Below are 21,573 nucleotides of genomic sequence, written 5' to 3'. Positions count from 1 at the left end.
TGAAGTTTTCAAAAGTGGATGTTTTGGAAATTGTAATTTTCAGTAGCTTTATTATAAAAAAGAGTTGTAAAATGTTTAAATTTAAAGTACTAATGTTTTAGTTTCAAAAGAAAAAATATAGGCAGAATTTTTCAACAAAAAAGTTTAATTTTGAATTACGAACAGTTGAATTCACCCAAAAAAGACGAATTTTCAGCAAAGGAGATACATTTTTAGCAATGAAGTTTTATTGAAAACAAACGACGCATTTTGAACAAAATATATGAATTTTCGACCAAATTGTCGGAGTCTTAACTAAGGAAAATCAATTTCCAACAAAAAGAATTTGCTATACAAAACAATAAGTTTTTAACAGGAAAGTTAATTTTTAACCAAATAGTTGAATTTTCTACAAGATAATTGAAAGTTTAATCTAAAAATATAAATAGAATTGAATTATTAACCCAATAAACAAATTTTCTAAAAAAGAATTGAATTTTCAACCAAATTAAAAAAAAAATCAACAAAAAAGTTTAATTTTGAATTAAGAACAGTCTAATTCACCCAAAAAAGACAAATTTTCAGCAAAGGAGATACATTTTCAGCAATGAAGTTTTATTGAAAAAAATGACGTATTTTGAACAAAATATATGAATCTTTGACCAAATTGTCGGAGTCTTAACTAAGGAAAATCAATTTCCAACAAAAAGAATTTGCTATACAAAACAATAAGTTTTTAACAGGAAAGTTAATTTTTAACCAAATACTTGAATTTTCTACAAGATAATTGAAAGTTTAATCTAAAAATATAAATAGAATTGAATTATTAACCCAAAAAACAAATTTTCTAAAAAAGGATTGAATTTTCAACCAAATTAAAAAAAAATCAACAAAAAAGTTTAATTTTGAATTAAGAACAGTTGAATTCAGCTAAAAAATATGAATTTTCAGAAAAGGAGATAAATTTTCAGCAATGAAGTTGTACTGAAAACAAACGACGCATTTTGAACAAAATATATGAATTTTTGACTAAATTGTTGGAATCTTAACTAAGGAAAATCAAATTTCAAGAAAAAAAAATAAATTAATTAAAAAAAAAAAAATGCTATACAAAACAATAAGTTTTTAAGTTTTTAACAGAAAAGTTCATTTTTAACCAAATAGTTGAATTTTCTACAAGATAATTGAAGGTTAATCTAAAAATATTAATATAATTGAATTTTCAATCAAATAGTTTAATTTTCAACTAAGTAGTTTATTTTTCCAGAAAATAATTCAATTTTCATTAAAAAATAGGGATATTGAATCTAATAATTGAATTTTAAAACAAAAATATTATTTTTTAACCAAAAAATTTACTTTAAACCAAATAGTGAAATTTTCAACTAAATCATCCATTTTTCAATCAAATAGTGGATTTCTCCCAAAAGTTGTTTTTAGTCCAAAAGGCAAATTTAAAAAAAAATGGTTGAATTTTCAATGAAATACTTGTATTTTTAATTTTCTATTATAATAGTTAAATTTTTATTCAAATAGATCAATTTTCAAATAAATAGTTTAATTATTAACAAAATAGTTGATTTTTTTACGAAATTAGTTGATTTTACAACAAAAAAGTTAATTCCCAAACCAAAATGTTAACTTTTAACCAAAACTTGAATGTTCTCTCACAATAGTTGAGTTTTCAATTGAATAGTTGAATTTCCAACTAAATATTTCAATTTTCAACCATACAGTTGATTTTTTAACCAAAATAGTTGCATTTTTAACAAAACAGTTGAATTTTCAGCGAAAGAAATTTTTCAAACAAAATTTTTCAGCGAAATAATAATGAATTTTTAACTAAATGATTACAATTTAAAAAAAAATTAATTTTGAATCAAACATATAATTATAGACTCTGATATCCGCAACGATAAATTTTTTAACCAAAAGGAAGAACTTTACAAAAAAAAATCAACAAGATAGTTAAATTTTTTATTAAATAAATGAATTTTAAAACAAATTGTTGAAGATTAAACCTAAAAAATTTCATTTTTAACCAAAAAAGACGAGCATTTAACCAAAAAAGTTGCATTTTCAACAAAATTGTTCAATGTTAAGCCAATATCTTTAATTGAAAATTAATCTTCCTGGTTTGCAATACATCGTTTTTAGTTAAAAATGCAACTGTTTGGTTGAAAAATACTCTGTTTTGGTTGAGGATTCTACTATTTTGTTGAAAAATTCTCGTCTTTGGTTGATTAATTCTTTTTAAATCATCATTTTAGTTGAAAATTGATCTCTTTTGTTGGAAATTTAACCATTTTCTTGAAAATTAATTTTTATTTGGTTAAAACTGAATTATTTTAACTGCGAATTTAAATATTCCATGTTTGGTTAACAATTTATCTTTTTTATTTGAAAATGCAACTATATGATTGAAAATGTATCCTCATTTTAGAATTTAACTACTTGGTTACAAATTAAATCTTTTTCTTCAAAATTCATCTCTTTTGCTTGAAAATTCCAGTATTTTGTTGTAAATTCAAATTTTCGATATAAAATTAATTTTAGATGTTGTTGAAAATTCAATTATTCGGTTAAAAAATCGTCTTTCTTATTGTTTGAAAATAAACTTTTTTGTTTAACATATATTTTTTGTTATAACACATGAATGATTTCGGCCCTTTGGGATGACAGAAAAGCTGGCCCAAAATAGTGCTTTTTAAGTATTATGGCGTCAGAGAGAGAAAAAATGTACTTTTTCTCCCTAGGTTGCCAAAGTTTCTGAAATCACGAATTTGTTATAAAAAATATCTTATGCATCAAGGAAAAGGGAAATTTTTATGACTCGTGTATTTTTTCAGTACTTATCGAAGAAGTCCCACTTTTCTCTCTTGGTGCATCATATACTATTCTTCTATTTATATTTGAATGATAATTTCCTAAATGATCGCAACCGAGTATTTATAATCATGGAAGCTTCTGGAATAATAAAAAATGATAAGGTTTATTACTTGTGACGAGTGTGAGTGCGAATCAACACTTGTCGAGGATGCATTTGTTGAATTACTTGAATCGCTTGTTATCCCACGACGTCCGTCCTGCTTCCTCATTCTGCAGCGTCCAACAATAAGTGGTAACATGCCTAAAATTAGTGAGCCAAATCCTAAACCCAACATGGCCCCAACTTTCGATAGTAAAAGAACTGTGGATTGTCCCGTCATTGGCAACGCATTTTCTGTCGTCGTCTCCTCCATCTTCTTTAATTCAATTAACTGCTCTACGTAAATTAAACTTCTGGAACAAGTCTTCCCTGCATCACCCTTGAACTTGAAAGTACTTATTTCTTACTTACAAGTTCTTCAACAAGGAACTTTTAGTATTTAGATGATTTCTTCTTATATATTTTTCTTCTATCTTCTCTTAACTTTTTTTGTCTTCCACAGAAAATTTATTGATCAAATTACTACCACCTTTTCACTTACGGATATCACTTCACAACTTCACACATTTTTTTCTGATTTCACTTTCACTTTTAGTCATTTCGATCAGACAAGCACTTGCATTTTTTCAATGATCGCTCGCTGCAAGTTAATTATGTATGTAGAGTAAGGTGCCCAATAAAAACTTGAATTTTTAGGGTTTCGTAGAACTGGGTAGAAACCCATACAGTTTTGGGTCTGGTATCCGTTCATGAGTCGTACTTTTTCCAGGAGGGGAAAATGAGGAAAGGGATTGCGAGAAATGGCAAAGGAAAGTAGTGGGGGTGAGCAAGGGATAGGAAGCAGTGGAAATTATGGTAAAAAATTAGGTGGAACGAGATAAGCGTGAAAAGAGTTAGGGAGGCGAGAAGATGCAGCCGAAGTGAAGGAAGGGGATGGGAGGGAAAGTGAGGGGTGAAGTAGAGATGGAAAATGAGGGGAAGTGAGTAAAGGAGATGGGAAGTGAGGATGGACAGGGGACGTAGAAGAGGGAATGAATGGAAGGGGAAGGAAACCAGTGAAATAAAAATAATCCTATCATAGCAGATGCTATGATAGGATCAGATAGAATAGGATTGGATAGGATTGTGCAGGATCGGATAGGATAGGATTGGATCGAAAATGACACGAGAGAGCAGAAGGGGAGGAGAGAGAGAGAGGGAGTAAGAAGAGGAATGATAGAACAAGGGGAGATGAGAGGAAACATGAGGAGTCATTGGTGGGGATGTGAGGCGAGGAAATGGAAATGAAAATGAGGGGTGATATGGGGAAGAGAAGTTAAGAATGGTAAGCAGGCGATGAGAGTATATGAAACGGAAAGTAGAGAAAGTGAGGGTAGAGAGGAGTCATAGGAGATGGAAGTAAGAGAAGAAAAAGTAGATGATAGGAATGAAAGCAAGGACAGTGATGAGAAACCGAGGGTGAAAAGGAGATGAGTAAGAAATAAGGAAGATGAGTTGTAAATAAGAGGAGTGTAAGTGATGACAGTGGTGAGGAAATAAGTAAAGTAAGGGGAGCGGATGCTAAGATAGGATAATATAGCATAGGGTAGGATTGAATATAATCGGATAGGATATGATCGGATCGAAGAGAAAAGGATAGAGGATAGGGTAGACAAGAAAGGAAAGTGGATGAGTATAAGCATTCGAAGTGAGTGGCTGAAACGAGTAATAAAGGAAGTAAGGGTAGAGGTGAAACGTAGACGAGGGAGGAAGATGAGAAGTAACTTTTGGCAGTCAAAGTAAGCACAATGATGAGGAAGTGAGTGTGGAGAGGGCAGTAGAAAAGGAAAGAAAGGAGGGAGAGATGAATGAGGGGAGTGAAAGTGATGACAGTGGTGAGGAAGTACGTGAAGGATGGGGAGCGGATGCTAAGATAGGATTAGATAGGACAGGAGAGGATTGGACCAGATAGGATAAGATCAGATAAAAAAATATAGGACATGATAAAATATATGAGATAGAGGGGTAATGATAGGGGAAAGGGGAGATTTGAACAACTTAATTAATGTCTTAATAGACTACGATAGACTTTTTTTTAAAGCGTGGAGCCTACTTTGACTAATTTTTCTAAGAACGGGAAGTGAGGTGAAGTCCCAACTCACAACTTTCAACTCATGAAACTCCGAGAAGTGAGGGGAGCGGAACCAGGGGAAGTGATAGAAAATTTAGGGAGAAGTGAGAAGCCGGGGTAGTAGATGTGAAAGAAGTTAGGGAAAGAAGGGAAAGCGAAAATTTAAGTATGGCGAGGGGAAGTAGGAAAGGGTATGTAATGTAGGGGTGAAGAGGTGAAGCAGGGAAGGAGAGTCGAAGTAAGAGAAGGTAGAGTGAGTATGGGAGGGGGAGTTTTGAGCGATTTATCGACGTCTTAAGAATATTGCAAACGCTACCCCTTATATTTCTCCATTTTATTAAAAAAATACTGCCATAAATTTTATTTTATTTAAAAAAGATGGTTGACATATTCCTTCAGGCCGTATTCGATGTTTAAATGATTTTTTTTTCGTAATTTAAGCCTAATATCTTCAAAAAAATTTTTATTATTAGCGGCTAAATCTTCAACAAATGAACACTTTTTAGGGGCGAAAGAAGTTTTTTGCCTTTGAGTAGTACTTAAAAAGAATCGAAGACTAAGGAAATTTATTTTTAGACCTAAAACAGCCTAGCCGGACTTCTAAACCATTTTTTTAAATCATAAATGTATATTTATACACGTATTTTTTTACTGAAGGAAATAAATTTAGGGGTTAGCGTTCGAAAATTGTAAAGATTCAAAGTTTTATTGTGCACCCTCATGTAGAGGATCATTGTTTAGAACTGGATCGATGGAATTAATAGATGTTTAATTAAGAGCTAAAAATAATTTATAATACATAAATAATGCCTATGTTTTCTTTAAAACCTCAAAAAAGTTTTAGAATCGGTGCAAAAATATTTCCAAACTTAATTTTAAAAGACAATAATTATTCAGGGTCCCAAATACTAAGTTCCAAACAGCAAGGCCAAAATATACGGCCCAAATATAATTAACGGACATTTTCTGATGTTCTTAAATGTATTTTTCATCCGAAAAATTTATAAAGATTTAAAAAGATTGTGGTAAATTGTTGAACATTTTTTTAAATTCTGAAGAATTTAAAAGTATTTGAAGGATTGGATATATTACATATTTTTATTTCTATAAAGTAGAGAAATGTGAGATTATAAATTTATTATTTATTTTTGAAGTTTATTTGTTTAATTTTGTTAAGGGTTATATCAATCTAATATCCCTACGATTCTTGAGAAAATTCAAAACAATATTAGAAGATTTTAGATATGTCGTAAAAGTAATTGGACACTTTTTTAGACAGCTTTTTATTTTGCAAAAATTTAGAAAATTTAGCAAAAATTTTAGCCAATTTAAAAGATATGTAAGACCTGTAAAAATTTGGAAGGAATTAAAAAAAATTTTATTTATTTTCTGAGCTCTTCCAAAGTTTTACAATATTTTTAGACCCTTCGAAACTTTTACAATTCATAAATATCTTTCAAGCTTCAATCAAATCATTCCTAAAATTTTGAAAATTCTGTCGAAATTAAAAACTGTTTTCTTGATAATTTTGGAAATCTTTTGAAATTGAAAAAATATTTTTATATAATCACATAAAGTTAACTGTTCAACATACAAAATTATTTAGAATTTTCCCAGGAAATTAAAGAAATTTTTGTATTATTTTATAAATTAATCCTACAGGATGACTTCAGGCCTAATTTTTTAATTTGTCCCTGTGGAATTTATTATTTAAACAAATATAACGTCAGAATTGGACGTTTTACGAATATTGCTTGTTTTTCTCGAAAGAAATAAATATTCAATTTAAAATTGAAGTTAATTTTTATAAACAATTTATATAAGCACTTATTTTCTGAGGTGCTTAACCGCAACAAAAAATTTTATCTTGATTGAAAATGCCGACATATCTTGTAGAAGTAGTATTTAGAGTAAAAAATAACCATTTGTTAACAATGACCATTATTATGAATATTTGAAATATTTATATTGTTAATAACAATATTATAAACAAATAAAAAATGTAGCGTTTTCGTTCGTAGAAAAATTATTTTTGCGGCTAAATCATGTTGCAGCTATCTCATCTGTTACATTTCTTCAAGAAAGTGTGGCACCAACTCGCAATTGTTATTGTTATTGAAAATATCTTAATAAACAGTCCTCCATGGCAGTTTTATGTGTGAATAAGCGGTTTTTTCGTAATGATTATTTTAATCCATCTTGATAGTAATACTTAAATAAATAACTTCGTCAGTAATTTATTATTATTATTATTAATAAGAAATAATAATAATATTAATTAGGAATTATCACTATAAAGATGCATTAAAATAATAATTACTTGAAAAATGTTAATTTCGACGTAAAATTGCTATAGATTGCTGTTTATTAAAAATATTGCTTATAAAATAACAATGGCGAGCTGGTGCAACATGATTTAGCAGAAAAAATAACTTTTTCCCGAAAGAAGACCCTAAAACTTTATATTTGTTTATAATATTGTTATGAGCAATCCAAATATTCAACGTTTATATTTTTTGCATTTTTTATTATAATTTAGGATTGATTAAAAAGTTCGTTGATGAAAAAAATATAACATAAAGTTTTTTTCATTGCTGTCAAGCCTATTTTTTAAATAAGGCTGTCATTGTTTTTATAAATAAACAAATATGACGAAAAAATGGTCATGTGTTCTATTTGATGTTCCGGGTGCTCGTCAATAACAAGAAAATAGTTGAAATCACCAAAGTTTCATAGAGTAAGATTAGCTAAAGATGTTCCAATATTATATAATAAACAAAAAATGTTATAAACAAATTATTTGTTGAAATTAAAAAAAATTCGGATAAAAACAATATAATTATGAGAAAATTTCATCTTGGGATTATTATATATTAATATTATAAACAAATGCATTAATTAGGCATTTTCGACAGAAAAATTAGTTTTTTTCTATGACAATTTTATTAATTAGGAAATTTATGATAATAATAGAAAAGAGAATAATCTATTGATTAATTTTATGATTTTTTAAATAAATTTAATAAACAAATTCATTATTGAGGCATCTTTCGACGGAAAAAATCTGTTTTTTTTTCGATGTCAAACTTTTTAATTAGGATCTTCATAATAAATTCAGCAAAATTCATAATTAGTTGATAAATTTTATGATTAAAAAAAAATAAACAAGTGCATGATTTGGGCATCTGTCGATTGGAAAATTGTTTTTTTTTCGTTGTCAATCTTTTTAATTGGAAACTTAATGAGAATTTCAATAACACTCATACTTAGTTGATAAATTTTATGATTTTTTAAACAAATTTAATAAATATGCGTTATTTGGGAATTTTACGACAAAAATGTTTTTTCTTCAATCTCAGTCCTTTTAGTTTAAGTTTCTCATTACTTTGATTCTTTTAATAAAGCTGCAGCTTCAGGATCGAGTAGAATTCTGCTTGAGTAGAATTAACTTTTTCTTCCACTTTTGTCTATGATACACTATTTGTGGATCAGTGGAAATCAATGTTTATCCCCCAAGTCCTGTATTAGCAGCATTTGCTTGTTAAATTAAACAAAAAAAGATACAATTTATCAACTAATCATGAATGTTGCTGAATTTACTATAAAAATCCCAATTAAAAAGCCTGATATAGAAAAAAAAAATTTACGTCGAAAGATGCCCCAACAATGCATTTGTTTATTAAATTTGTTTTAGAAAATCATAAAATTGATAAAAAAATTATGAATTTGGCTAAAATTATGATGACCTTAGTAATTTAAAAAGTTGACATAGAAAAAAACTAATTTTTCTATCGAAAAATGCCTGATTAATGCATTTGTTTAATAAATTTGTTTAAAAAAGGCATAATATTTATCAACTAATTATAAATGTTGCTGAAATGATCATGAAATTCCTAATTAAAAAATTTACATAGAAAAAAATTATTTTTCTGTGTACAAATGCCTGATTAATGCATTTGTTTATTTAAAAATAATAATCTCAAGAAGAAACTTCCTCACCATTATATTCTTTGTATCTAAATTTCTTTCAATATAACTTTAAAAACGTAAAATGATGGAAAATCGTTAAAAACATTCTTTCAACAAATAATTCTTTTCTAAAATTTTGTTTGTTGATTATATAATATTGGAATATCTTTAACTAATGTTACTACAGGAAAGTTAGACCTTTTCAACAATTTCATTAATGCTCATACTTAGTTGATAAATTATATGATGCCCTAAACAAATTTAATAAGCATATGCATTATTTGGGCATTTGTCGACGAAAAAGTTTTTTTTCCAATCTTAGTCCTCTCAGTTTAAGTTTCTTGTTATTTTCATTCTTTTAATAAGGCTGCAGCTTCAGAATAATGCGTTTGTTTATTAAATTTATTGTTAGAAAAATATCAAAGAAGCCTGACATCGAAAAAAAAGAATGTTTCCGTCGACAGATTCCATTATAATGCATTTGTTTATTAAAATTGTTTTAAAAAGTCATAAAATTGATCAATAAATTATTATCTTTTTCTGAAATTGTCATCAAATTTCCAACTCAAAGGACTGACACTTTAAAAACAACGAATTTTTGTGCTGACAAATGCCCGAATAATGCATTTGTTTACAGAATTTGTTTTAAAAAATCATAAGATTAATCAACAAATTATGAAATTTTCTGAAATTAGCATAAGGTTTCTAATTAAAAAAAAAAATTACATAAAAAAACATTTTTTCTGTCGAAAAATGCCTGATTAATGCATTTGTTTCTTAAATTTGTTTATAATATTAACAATAATATTCTACAGAAGAAATTTCCTTATTATATTGTTTTTATCCAAATTTCTTACAATATAACTTTAAAAAACACAAAATGGAAAATCGTAGAAAATATTCTTTCAACAAATAATTTGTTGATGCAAAATTTTTTTCGTTATATTTGTTTATTAAAAAAAAAATGTTTAGTTAAAAAAAATTAAGCTTTTTTCAGATTGTTTTGTCCAAATCGGTCAATATTTGAGAGCAGTACGTTCTTTTGAACCAAAAAAGTAATTTTTTTTACGGTGCGTTGCCAGGCCTCGACTACACTACTGATCATAAACATAATCACTACATTGTACTGTCAAATTAATTGACTAATACGGGTCTTAAGACCTCAATATCTTTAGCCATTCAACATTCCCCTTTCCCCTCTTTATCAGGGTGAATGATTCCTCTTTGAACCTCGTACTGTGCATGTTGACAGTTTTATCAAGTAACCATTCAATTCGTCTTGTCAACCTCTAGTGTTTACATTTTAATGCTCTATGTACTCTGAAACTTGTTCAATCTTATTATCATTTTTTTATCGACCGATCTGAATGAAATCCGATCACAGACTTTAGATCTAAAATGCTCTAAGAACAGGGGAAATAAGATTATTTCTGACGAAAATAGGGGAATAATAGAGGAATTAATTCTTTTTGATAAAACAATTTTGGATACGATATTAAATTCAATATTAAATGTTTTCAATTGCTGGGATTGCAACTCGAAATATAATGTATTTTCAACAAAATATTTGAATTCTCAACCAAAAAGCATGAAATTTTATTCCAAAAAGACGAATTAAAAAAAAAAAAGAGTTTTTAATACAAAAAATTAATTTTTAATCCATTAATTGAATTTAGAATAAAACCATTTAACTTTCAAACAAAAGAAAAAATTTGTTTATCAAAAAGTGGAATTTTCAAACAAAATAGATGAATTAAAAAAAAGATGAAGTTTTAATGAAAGAGTTGAATTTTTCACTTCATAAAAAATAAATTTCCAAGCAAATAGCTGAATTTTCAACTAAAAAAGATCAATTCTCATTACAAAAAAGGGAAATAGATCAATTTATAATTAAAAACAATTAATTTTGAATCCACTAGTTTAATTTTCAAACAAAACAAAAAAAAATAATTTGTAACAAATTAAACAATCTTCCAGCAAAAGAGACAAATATTTAACATAAAGTTTGAATTTGTAACCAAATAGTTTAATTTTCAACCTACAAAGATAAAGTTTCAAACCAAGAAATTGAAATTTCAAACAAAAATGTTAAATTTTCAACCAAGAAAATTTTTTCAGTCAAGAAAGAAAGAAGAATTCAACCAATTTGTCGAATTTTTAAGCCCGCAAAGGCGAATTTTCTGTAATGAAGTTTAGTTTTCAACCAAATAATTGAAATATCTATAAAATTGTTGATCTTTCAAGTCAAAAATACAATTTTTCTACAAGACAGTTGAATTTTGAACCCCAAAACATGGATTTTAAAACAAAAAGATAATTTTATACCAAAAATTTCACATTTTAAATAAAAGTATAATCTTTCAAACAAATAGTTTTAATTTTTAACTAAAAAATATAAATTTTCAACAAAAAGGGAAAAGTCAATTTTCAGTTTAAAAACAATAATTTTCAAGGAAATTGTTAAATTTTCTATAAAAAGAGATGCAGTTTTACAACAAAAAATTATTGTTTTACAGAGTATTTATTTATTGCAGGCTTCAATGTTTCTCCCATTTTTAAAATATTTTTCCACTTAAATTCAGACTGAATTAATAAATCCCAATAAGAAAAGACAAGTATTTTTGGTCGCAATTTCACCCATCTTGGTTGAAATGTCTACCATAAAATTTTTCGTTAAGCATTCCTATTTTTTATTAGAAATTGTTATTATTTATTTATTATTATTATATACTATTTATTTTATTATTTTTTTAAAAAGTCATACTTCATGGTTAATAATTCAACTATTTAGTTGAAAATCCATCTTTTTGGCTTAAAAATTCAACGTTTTTGTAGAAAACTAGTTTTATTGAATTAAAAATTAAGTTTTTTAACTGAAATTTAATTATTCGATTCTTGGTTTAAAATTAATCTTTTCTAATTGAAATATCAGCTATTGGGTTAAAAATTCATATATTTTCTTTAAAAATCGTCTTTTTATAGAAAATAATTGATCTTGATTTAAAATTTAACTGTTTGGTGGACCATTAATCTATTTTAGTTCAGGATTCACAAATTTGGTTGAAAATTTGTATTTTTGATTATATTTAACTGTTTTTTTAAAATTCACATCCGTTTTGGTTTAAATATCAACTATATTAATTTTTTTTTGCTAAAATTAGTATTTCCAGGTTAAAAACGCAATTGTTTTGTAGAAAACTCTCTTCCTTTTATTTAAAAATTAATTAATTTACTTATTTATTAATTAATTAATCTTTTTGACTAAGAATGCAGCTATTCAATTTTTGTTTCAAAATTGGTATTTTTTAGTCGAAAATTAAACTATTTGGTTGAAAATTCGTGTAATTCTTTAGAAATCGTTTTTGTTCATATAAAATTAGTACTTTTGGTTCAAAATTGAACTATTCGGTATAAAATATGTTTATTTGTTTGAGAGTTAGTCTTTTTTTGGTTCAACAGTTTTTTATTAAAAATTCAAATCTTTTTTGTTTAAACATTAAAGATTTCATTTTTTGGCGAAAATTAGTATTTTAAAGTATATAATTCAACTGTTTTGTAAAGAATTCATCTGTTTAGCTTAAAATTTTTTAATTCTTTTCCCTTTTATTAAAAATTAATGTTTAGAACTAAAAATACACCTATTTGATTTTTGGTTAAAAATGTATCTTTTTCAGTTAAAAAATCATGTATTTTCTTTAAAAATCGTCTTTTTATAGAAAATTAATGCCTTTTGTTTAAATTTAACTATTTATTAGAAAATATAAGAATTTGCTTACCCATATTTTTGTAGAAAATAAATTTTGTTCATTATATATTCATCCGTTTTTCTTTTAAAATAAAAATTCTTTTTGACTCAAATATAAATTAATACATTTGTTGGTTTTTTGGTGAAAATTCGACTGTTCTAAAAGAATTCGTTGATTTGGCTTAAAAATTCGAATTTAATTGAAAATTCAACTGTTTTATGAAAAATTCAAGAAGTTTCTTAAAAAATCATCTTTTTGGTTGAAAATTTAATCATTCGGTTGCAAATTAAGCTTTTAAGAAAAAGTAAAGAAATAATGTGATTAGCAGACAACTGTGAGAAAATAGTGTCTTTAGTGTCATTTTTTCGAAATAGTAAAAAAAAATATGTGCAATCGTTTAGTCGAATTTCCAATACCAATTTAGAAATACTTGGAACATTGGATTTTTCGAAATAAAAAAAATCTAACTTTACATCAAACCGGTTTGATTTTCTTAAGCTATTACAATTTTTTAAATCAAAATAATGCTTTTTTTTAGTTACACAATGTATCCTAAAGTCAAGTCGAATCTTCCAAATTTGACTTCTTCGAATATTCGAATAAATCGAATTTAAATCATTCGGTCTGACTTTTGGATTAATTTTTTTACAAAAAAGAAAGTTATTTTGAATTAAAAAATTCTAATAGCTTCAGGAAATAAATGCGGATTGAAGAATATATTAAAATTTTGTTCTATTTCAAAATATTCAATCTTATAAGCGTATCTAAATTTATATTAAATATTCGAATAAACGACTGCACACCCATTCCTAAAAAAATGTCAAATAGGGTCAATAGTGTGACCGAAGCCTGGGAATTAAAAATAAGGGAGAAATTCAGAGAAATAGGGAAAAACTGTGACACCTGTGACCATATCTTAATGCTACGATTTGTTTAGTTCATTTAGATGCATCATGGCTTTGTAGGTTGAATGAATGTATTATAGCAGCCACAACCGGATCTTTATCGAATTGTGAGATGAATCAATGACTGGTGAAAGAATTTAAATTTGAACCTCGTTTTTCACATTTTTTATGACCTTATTTTTTGACCTCATTTCAATTTTTGATCGATACAATTACTTCTCTCGACAAATTCAAGTTTTTTGATTTACACTCTCTATAAAAAATACTTTCTGCTGAAACGGAAAGAAATAACAGTGGAGAAAAATTTGCATAACTTTTGATCTGATTAAAATTATTTTTTAACCACTGAATTTCGTAATGACGACCAAAAAATATACTTCGTCACTAATGCAGATTGTCGACTTTGAACAATCTTCCAATAATTGAATTTTCATCTAAAAAAGATAATATTTTCCCAAAAAAAAGAGTTAGTTAAATTTTTAGTTAAAAAAGAAATTTTCAACTAAGAGAAATATTCAACTAAAGAAGTGAAATTTTAATAAAAAACGTAATAGATAAGTTTTCAGTGAGACAATAGATTTAAAAATAAATAGTTGAATTTTCAACTCAAAAGTTTAATTTTCTACCAAAAACTACCGGTCAGCAAAACTAACACACTTTTTATAAAAAAACATCAACTTTCAACCTAAAATATAATAGTTGAATTCTTAGTTAAAAAAATTAATTTTCAACGAAGCAGATCAATGTTCAACCAAGAAGATTAAATTTCTACCACAAAAGACGATATTTCAACATAATAAATAAATTTGCATCCAAAGAAATTCATTTTCAATTGAAAAGATCAATTTTCTACCTAGTATATTATTTTTCTACCAAAAAAGATTCATGGTATTACTTTGAAGATTAAAATTATGTGGTATAAAATTTTGCATAATTAATATTATTATATTTATAAATAAAATTATTTTGATTAACATAATAAAATTGATTTGAAATTTGGTTGATAGAATCTTGGTAAAAAATCTATAATATGCCAAGAAGGAGAACAAAGTAAATTTAAATTCTCGTTCCCTTCGAGTCTTTTCGATCCTTCTAGAAATATTTTTTAAAAATTAAGAGTTGAATTATCTAATCTGTAATCATGATTTTTCTTCTTTCTTGCCTTTAGTTTTCATTTTAGATAAAAATGTACGTGATAAGGAACCTTTTTTTTAGGCATCGTCAGTTCAACTCCATCAATATTTATTCTGTAAAACAACGAAATGAAAAGAGAAACCAGGATATATTAAATTTCTAAAGTATTTGGAAAACATACGATACAAAAAATTTAAATTCGAAATAATTGTAATTTTATACTTAGTTTAAATGTATTTATTTATTTAAGTATTTAGAAGTATTTATTTCTATTAATATTTTATAATATTATATAATATATTATTATAATTACGGGTCCGAATTGATCTTTTTAGTTTAAAATTTCACCATTTTATTGAAAAATTCATTATTTTGTGGCAATTTAAAACAAAGTAATATTTTTTGGTAGAACATGTAACTGTTTTGTTAAATATTCGTCTTTTTGGCTTAAAAATTCAACAATTTGATTGAAATGTTTTCTCTCGCCAACCAGGATTTTTCGACCAACGAATCTGGTTTCAACCACACAACAAAATAATCAAAAATTTTATTTAGTGATCAAAATATGTAAGATACAAAACAAAAAGATGAGTAGACAAATATTATGCACCTAACAAAGATCTACAAATTTGTTTATTAATCACTTTTTGATAGTACGCGTAGTTTTTGCTTTATTTGTAAAAAACAACATTAGAAATAAAAAATTATTTCTTTAGGCAAATTACACAAAAGAAGAGCTACAAATTTTTTAATAAATATTTTTTATAGGTATCGTAATTTTTTTTGTATCGGAAAAATAACATTACAGATAAAAAAATTTAATTTTTGGAGAAACGACACAAGGTACGAGAAAAATGAGGGAACAAAAGTTTTTCAACTAAAAAATATCTACAAATTTGTGATTAAAAATTTTTTAACAGGATGCGTTGTTTTTGTTTTAATTGTATAAAATAAAGATGAGAATAGAAAAATTAGATTTTTGAACAATCGACACAAGCTACAAAAAATGGTTTGACAAAATTTGCTCACCTAAAAAATAGCTATAAATTTGTTATAAATCATTTTTGACGGAATGCGTAGTCTTAGCATTAATCGTAAAAAGACCATTAAAAATGTTATGAAATTAAATTTGTGGAAAAATAACACAAGCTACAAAAATGAATAAAATGGAGTTATTCAATTAGAAAAGCGCCACAAATCTATTTTTATTCGTTTTTCTTAGGACGCGTAGTTTTTGTTTTAAGTATGAAAAATAACCTTAAAAATAAAATATAATTAAATATGAAAACATGTAATTTATTTCATTTAATTATTGATTTAAAAACAAAAACATAATTTCCTGCTTAAATTAATTCTACAAATTTTCTGCAAACCACTTTAAGCTATAATGCGTATTTTTTATAAATCATAAAAAATAACATTCAAAACAAGCAAATAAAATGTATGCAAAAATAACACAAGATGTAATAAAATTTTCAATAGGAAAATTGGACTTTTTTATAGGATGCGCACTATTTTCTATTATAAAAGCAAGACAATGAAAATGCTACTCTTTCAGTATCAAAACATATTACGAATTGTAATAATATTAATTTATTAAAATGATTCATTCTTCAGGGTGGCTGAGAATAAAAATTAATTTCAAAATAAGGAACAAATGTTTAAAAAATTACGAAAAATAAATTTGTACTTTAGTTTGCAATATCTGAATAAGAAATCCCAGACCAAGACATAGAAATTAATATCTTAGTCTTGGACAAAATCGAGTGCGAAGCACGAGATTTCTGTTGAGAATGTGTTCGTTAAAGCCGAAAGAGCTTTAACAAATGAGAATTCACAATCACCAAATTACAGTTGTCGATGCTTTGACCTTTAATTTTAAAAGGCCTGTGCAAAAATTAGGAGAAGTATAAAAAATAAGTCGAAGCGTTAGATCAAACTGTCGCATGCCCTAAGCGCGCTCAATTTGAAAATTCATCTTTGTAAATAAAGATTTATATATTTTGTTTAAAATTGATGAAAATTCGTTTTTTTGTTATGAAAACTAATTTTTTTGGTCAAAAATACAACTGTTTGCTTGAGAATTAATAATCTGTTTTGTTTGAGGTTTAAACTATGTTGTTGAATATTCGCCTTCTTTCTTTAAAATATTAACTGTTACATTTTTCGTCAAGAATTAATATTTTGTTGAAAAATTCGAAAAGAAAGTTCGCCTCTTTGTTTAGAGATTTAACTATTGTCTTCAGAATTTTTTTTTTTAATAATGATTCAAAATATATTAAGAGTTATATTTTGAGTCATTATTTAAAAAAAATTTTTTTAAAGAAAATCTATCTCATTTCTGCTAGTCATACAAATTAAACATTAAATTAAAATTTTTCAAATCAATAATGCTTTATACTTTTTTAAATGCATTTTGTACTGTATTCTTTGAACTCAATTAGAATGAAGCGCAGAGCCAATGCCACCCTAGATAACCTCGATTTGGATTAGATCTATGCAAGATTCAATTATTTGATTACTGCAAATATAGTTACCTCACATTAATTTACTTTAAATTGAGTTGAGACGTATGATGAGTATTTAAGAAGAATTTGATACTTAAATGGTATTGACAAAAATGAGTGACATTTCTTATATTTTAAGCTCATGCCTAATTAATTTGGTGTAATCAGTGAAATTAATTTTATTTTTAATATTAATTTTTACTTATATGACTATTCAGTTGTATATTTACAGTTAATTTCATTATTTTATTAATTATATTTTACATACCCTAAGTAAATTTACGACCGGGAAACCTACATGTCCACAAGTGCAATCATAAAAAAAATTGACAACTTCAAAAAAATGTCTACAACAGTGAATAACCTTAATTGTTTAAATTGCAATGTTATTAATAGTACATTTTTCGGATAGATTTCTATTAATTTAAGTTTAATAATAAATATGTTTATAGCTGTGAAAGTTTCCAAAATTTTTCGATACTTTCTCTCAAAATTCAAATTCTTTCTCATTTCAAGGTTAAGATTCATTTATGATCAATTAATTTAGGGACTGATGTTGTCATTATTCAATTTTTTTAGAATTTTCTGAAATCTAAGTTAAGTTTCACTAATTCGCAATTAAAATGTTTTTGAAATCTTAGTGAAAATAATTTCACTGACTTTTTAATTAAATTTTATCAGCAATTATTTCAACTTTAGTTGAATTGTTCGAAACATTTCTTCAGCTTGAACCAAAGAAACATCATTTTTATTTTTGAAAAGTAATTTGTTCGTGACTTAGAAATTTTTGCATTTTTGATTTTTCGCGATTTTTGAACGTTTTAAACACAACAGATTTTTTTTGTAAAAAGATAATTACCTGTTTCTTTTGTTTAAGGTGAAGAAATTTCATGTTCGACATATCCAAGTACACTGAGAAAAGAAATTTTTTGATTCAAAGAAATGTAGTACTGAATACGTCCAGTCAAATATTGCTTTGATCGAAGATAATTTGTCTTAATTCAAGAAATAATGTTTTTGAAATAAAAAAACAACATGTTTTTACACACTTTCAATAAATTCTTAAATAAGCAAAACACATTATTGTTCACTAACAAAAACTCTACACATACAAATTTCGCCGTAATTTTTAAACTAACAGATTTTTACTTTTTTTGGGTATCGAACACAATTTTTTCACTTTGCTAACACAATTTTTTTTAATTTTAATTTTCCCCTATTATATCGTATCTCGCATATTTGAAGAAATTGTTTTGAAAGCTTAAAAACAACATTTTTTTAGCACAATGTGCGATGGAATTTTAAATAATTTTTAAGTTAATAAAACGTGTTCGAAGAAAATAGGAAATTATTATTTGTAATGGTTTACATTTTAAACAGGTCAATTTTCGATATGCCTCAAATTATTTAGACTTTAATGTTTCAAATTAAATATTACAAATTTTTTTTTGTAGATAAATGAGACAAAAATCATCATAAATATTTCCAATTTACAACAATTTAAGGTTATTAAATTTCAAAAAGATTTTCTTCTCAAAAATGTACGTTGTTCGGTAGTTTAAAACAAAAATCATTATAGTTCGGATAAGTTTTGCAATTTTTTTACATTTTCAGGCTATATGAATGTTTTTCACAGGAAATCGGTTATTTTAAACAAAAATTATAATATTCCGAAAAATATCTCCAATTCTAACACATTTTCTGTTATTTTAACTTAATTTTTTTCTTCGGAAACTAATTGTTATTTTTCGTTAAAAAAAATTATTAGATTTCAAAGAATATTCATAATTTTTCCAAAATTTTAGGTTATGGTGGTGTGTTTCACGTGAAATTGGTATTTTCAAACCAAAATCATTTACTTTTAATTCAATGATTTTTGTTTTAAATACAAAAATTTATAAGCTTGAACAATTTTGGATTATGTTACTGCTTTTTGGCGAAAATTGAAATTGCCCTTAAAAAGTATTAAATTTCAAAGATTCATAATTTTACATTGAAAATTGGTATTTTCAAATAAAAATCATTCTATTTTGAGCAAGATTAAAAATGTTTTAACAGTTTTGAATTATCGTACTTTCTTGTGTCGAAAATTGGTTTTTTTTATTAAAAAAATTATATTTGTAACATTTCAAAGAAGATTGACAGCTTTTTAACAATTCTAGATTATTTTATCGTTTTTTCGCCGCAAATCAGTACTTTTGATTAAAAACACTAGATTTAATAGAATATGAACTATTTTTTATTTTTTATATTAATTAAAAATTTTATTTTTATGTTTATCATTTTTTAAAAGCTTTCAGTTTAAAATCCTTATTCAGAAAAGCTCTAACAGTTATTCAATATTTCGAATATGAATAATATTGTTAAGACTTTAATGTTTCAAATTCATCATTCTGATTCTTGTTTTTTAAATAAATCCGCTGTTGAATATATATTTTTGAATTGACGAGTCAAAATGGTTCAATTACAGTTTCTTTATTATATATTCGTAGCTAAATCATTAATTTATTAAAAATTCATTTAATTAGTTTAAGATTTGAGTATTTTGTCACTAGTTTGTTCTCTTTTGGTTGAAAATTAATTGTTTTAACTGTGAATGTACTTATTCCATTATTGGTTGAAGATTGAACTGTTTTATTAACAATTCAAATACTTTTTTTATTTGTTATAAAATAAACTTTTTGAACTGAAAATTTAATTATTCTATTTTTGGTTAAAAATTCATCGTTTCTATTTGAAACTGGGACTATTGAATTGGGAATCAATTTTTATGTTTAAAAATTCAAATATTTGGTTAAGCTAATTTGTTAAAAATTTATTTTATTGGTTGATGATTAAATCTTTTTTAAATTAGTTCTTTATAGTCAAAAATTAATTTTCTCCACGTCTTTGGTGAAATTTCAACTACTTGTTGGAACTAATTTGTAAACATAAATTTTATTTGTTAAGAATTGAACTATTTTGTTAAAAAATTATTTCTTCTTTTTGGTTGAAAATTAATTTGTTGAACTCAAAATATAAGTATTCTATTTTTGGTAAAAAATGCACCTACTTAATTAAACTAATTTATTAAAATTTAATTTTATCGGCTAAATATTTAACAATTTTGTTAAAAATTAATTTACTTAACTCAGAATTTAAATATTCCATTAAATTAAATGATCAGTATATGTATATATATATGAAATAAATCATCAGTAAAAAAATTCGTTTATTTGAACATTCAGAACTTCAAGCACATTTGCTTTTCATTGAATCTGAATAAATTGAAACATTACTTTTAACATATTATTTAACAATTTATTCAAATTATAAACAAGTTTCACGATTACTAAGAAATTGACGAGTACCTTATTTGTTGCAAATGAATAATTTTTAGTTGATAATTCAACCATTTAATTCAAAATTTATTTATTTTGTTGTGAATTTGTCTTTTTCAGTAGAAAATTAATCTTCTTGATTCAAAATTGAACTACTTAGTTGAAAATTGAAGTACTTTGTTGAAAATTAATTTGATTAGTTGAAGATCTATTCCTTCAGTTTGAAATTCAACTTGTTTATTGAAACTAGTTTTTTTGTTGTAGTAGAAAATTAGTTTTTTCTACTGCAGATTTAAGTATTCCATTTTTGTCCAAAATTAATCGTTTTTAGTTTAAAATTCAACTATTTGGGTAAAATTTCATCTGTTTGGTTGAATAGTCTCTTATTTTAGTATAAAATTCAACTTTTTTCTAGGGAATTCGTCTTTTTGGTTTCAAAATTAATCTATTTTGGTTGAAGATTCAACTTGTTTTTTAATTCGTATTTTTTTTATAGAAAATCATTATTTTTTAAATTCAAAATATATATTTTTTGGCACAAAAGTTCTTGGTTTCCAATCATCCGAATTTTTAACTTGAAAACTTTAACCCTTTTTTTGGTTGAAAATTGGACGTTTTTAGTTATTCATTTAATAATGTAATTATTGAATTATGGATTTCGTTTTAAATTCGCCTTTTTTGGTAGAAAATTAATCTTCTTGCTTTAAAGTTAATATTTTTGGTTGAAATTTGACCTACACTGTTAAAAATTAAGTTTATTAGTTGAAAATCCATTTCTTTGTCCGAATATTAAACTTTTTTTGTTTGAAAATCCGTTTTTCGTTTCAAATTTTTTTTCAAAATGAAAATTCAACCATTGTATTTGTGGTCGAAAATTGATCATTTTGAGATAACAATGTAACATTTTTGTTAAAAAATTAATCCTTTTAGTTTGAAAATTCAAATCTTTTGTTTAAAATGCAATATATTTAGAT

The 21,573-nt window shown here is 25.4% G+C and overlaps 1 protein-coding gene across 4 annotated transcripts in view; it reads right to left on the bottom strand.

The window, feature by feature from the left end:
* Positions 1-21,573, bottom strand: part of LOC117182371 (zinc transporter ZIP1-like) — a 153,442-nt gene that overhangs the window by 38,807 nt on the left and 93,062 nt on the right. Inside the window, exon 2 of one of the 4 annotated variants that reach the window (XM_033375569.1) lies at positions 2,979-3,548. The exons of the other annotated variants lie outside the window; for them this stretch is intronic. Within the exon in view, the coding sequence (XP_033231460.1) occupies positions 2,979-3,221 (243 nt within the window). The 5' untranslated portion in view covers positions 3,222-3,548. The remainder of the gene's footprint in view (positions 1-2,978; positions 3,549-21,573) is intronic. 4 annotated transcript variants of the gene reach the window in all.

Source organism: Belonocnema kinseyi, chromosome 10, assembly GCF_010883055.1.
Source record: "Belonocnema kinseyi isolate 2016_QV_RU_SX_M_011 chromosome 10, B_treatae_v1, whole genome shotgun sequence".
NCBI lineage: Eukaryota > Metazoa > Arthropoda > Insecta > Hymenoptera > Cynipidae > Belonocnema > Belonocnema kinseyi.
This window is presented reverse-complemented; position numbering and strand designations above follow the sequence as displayed.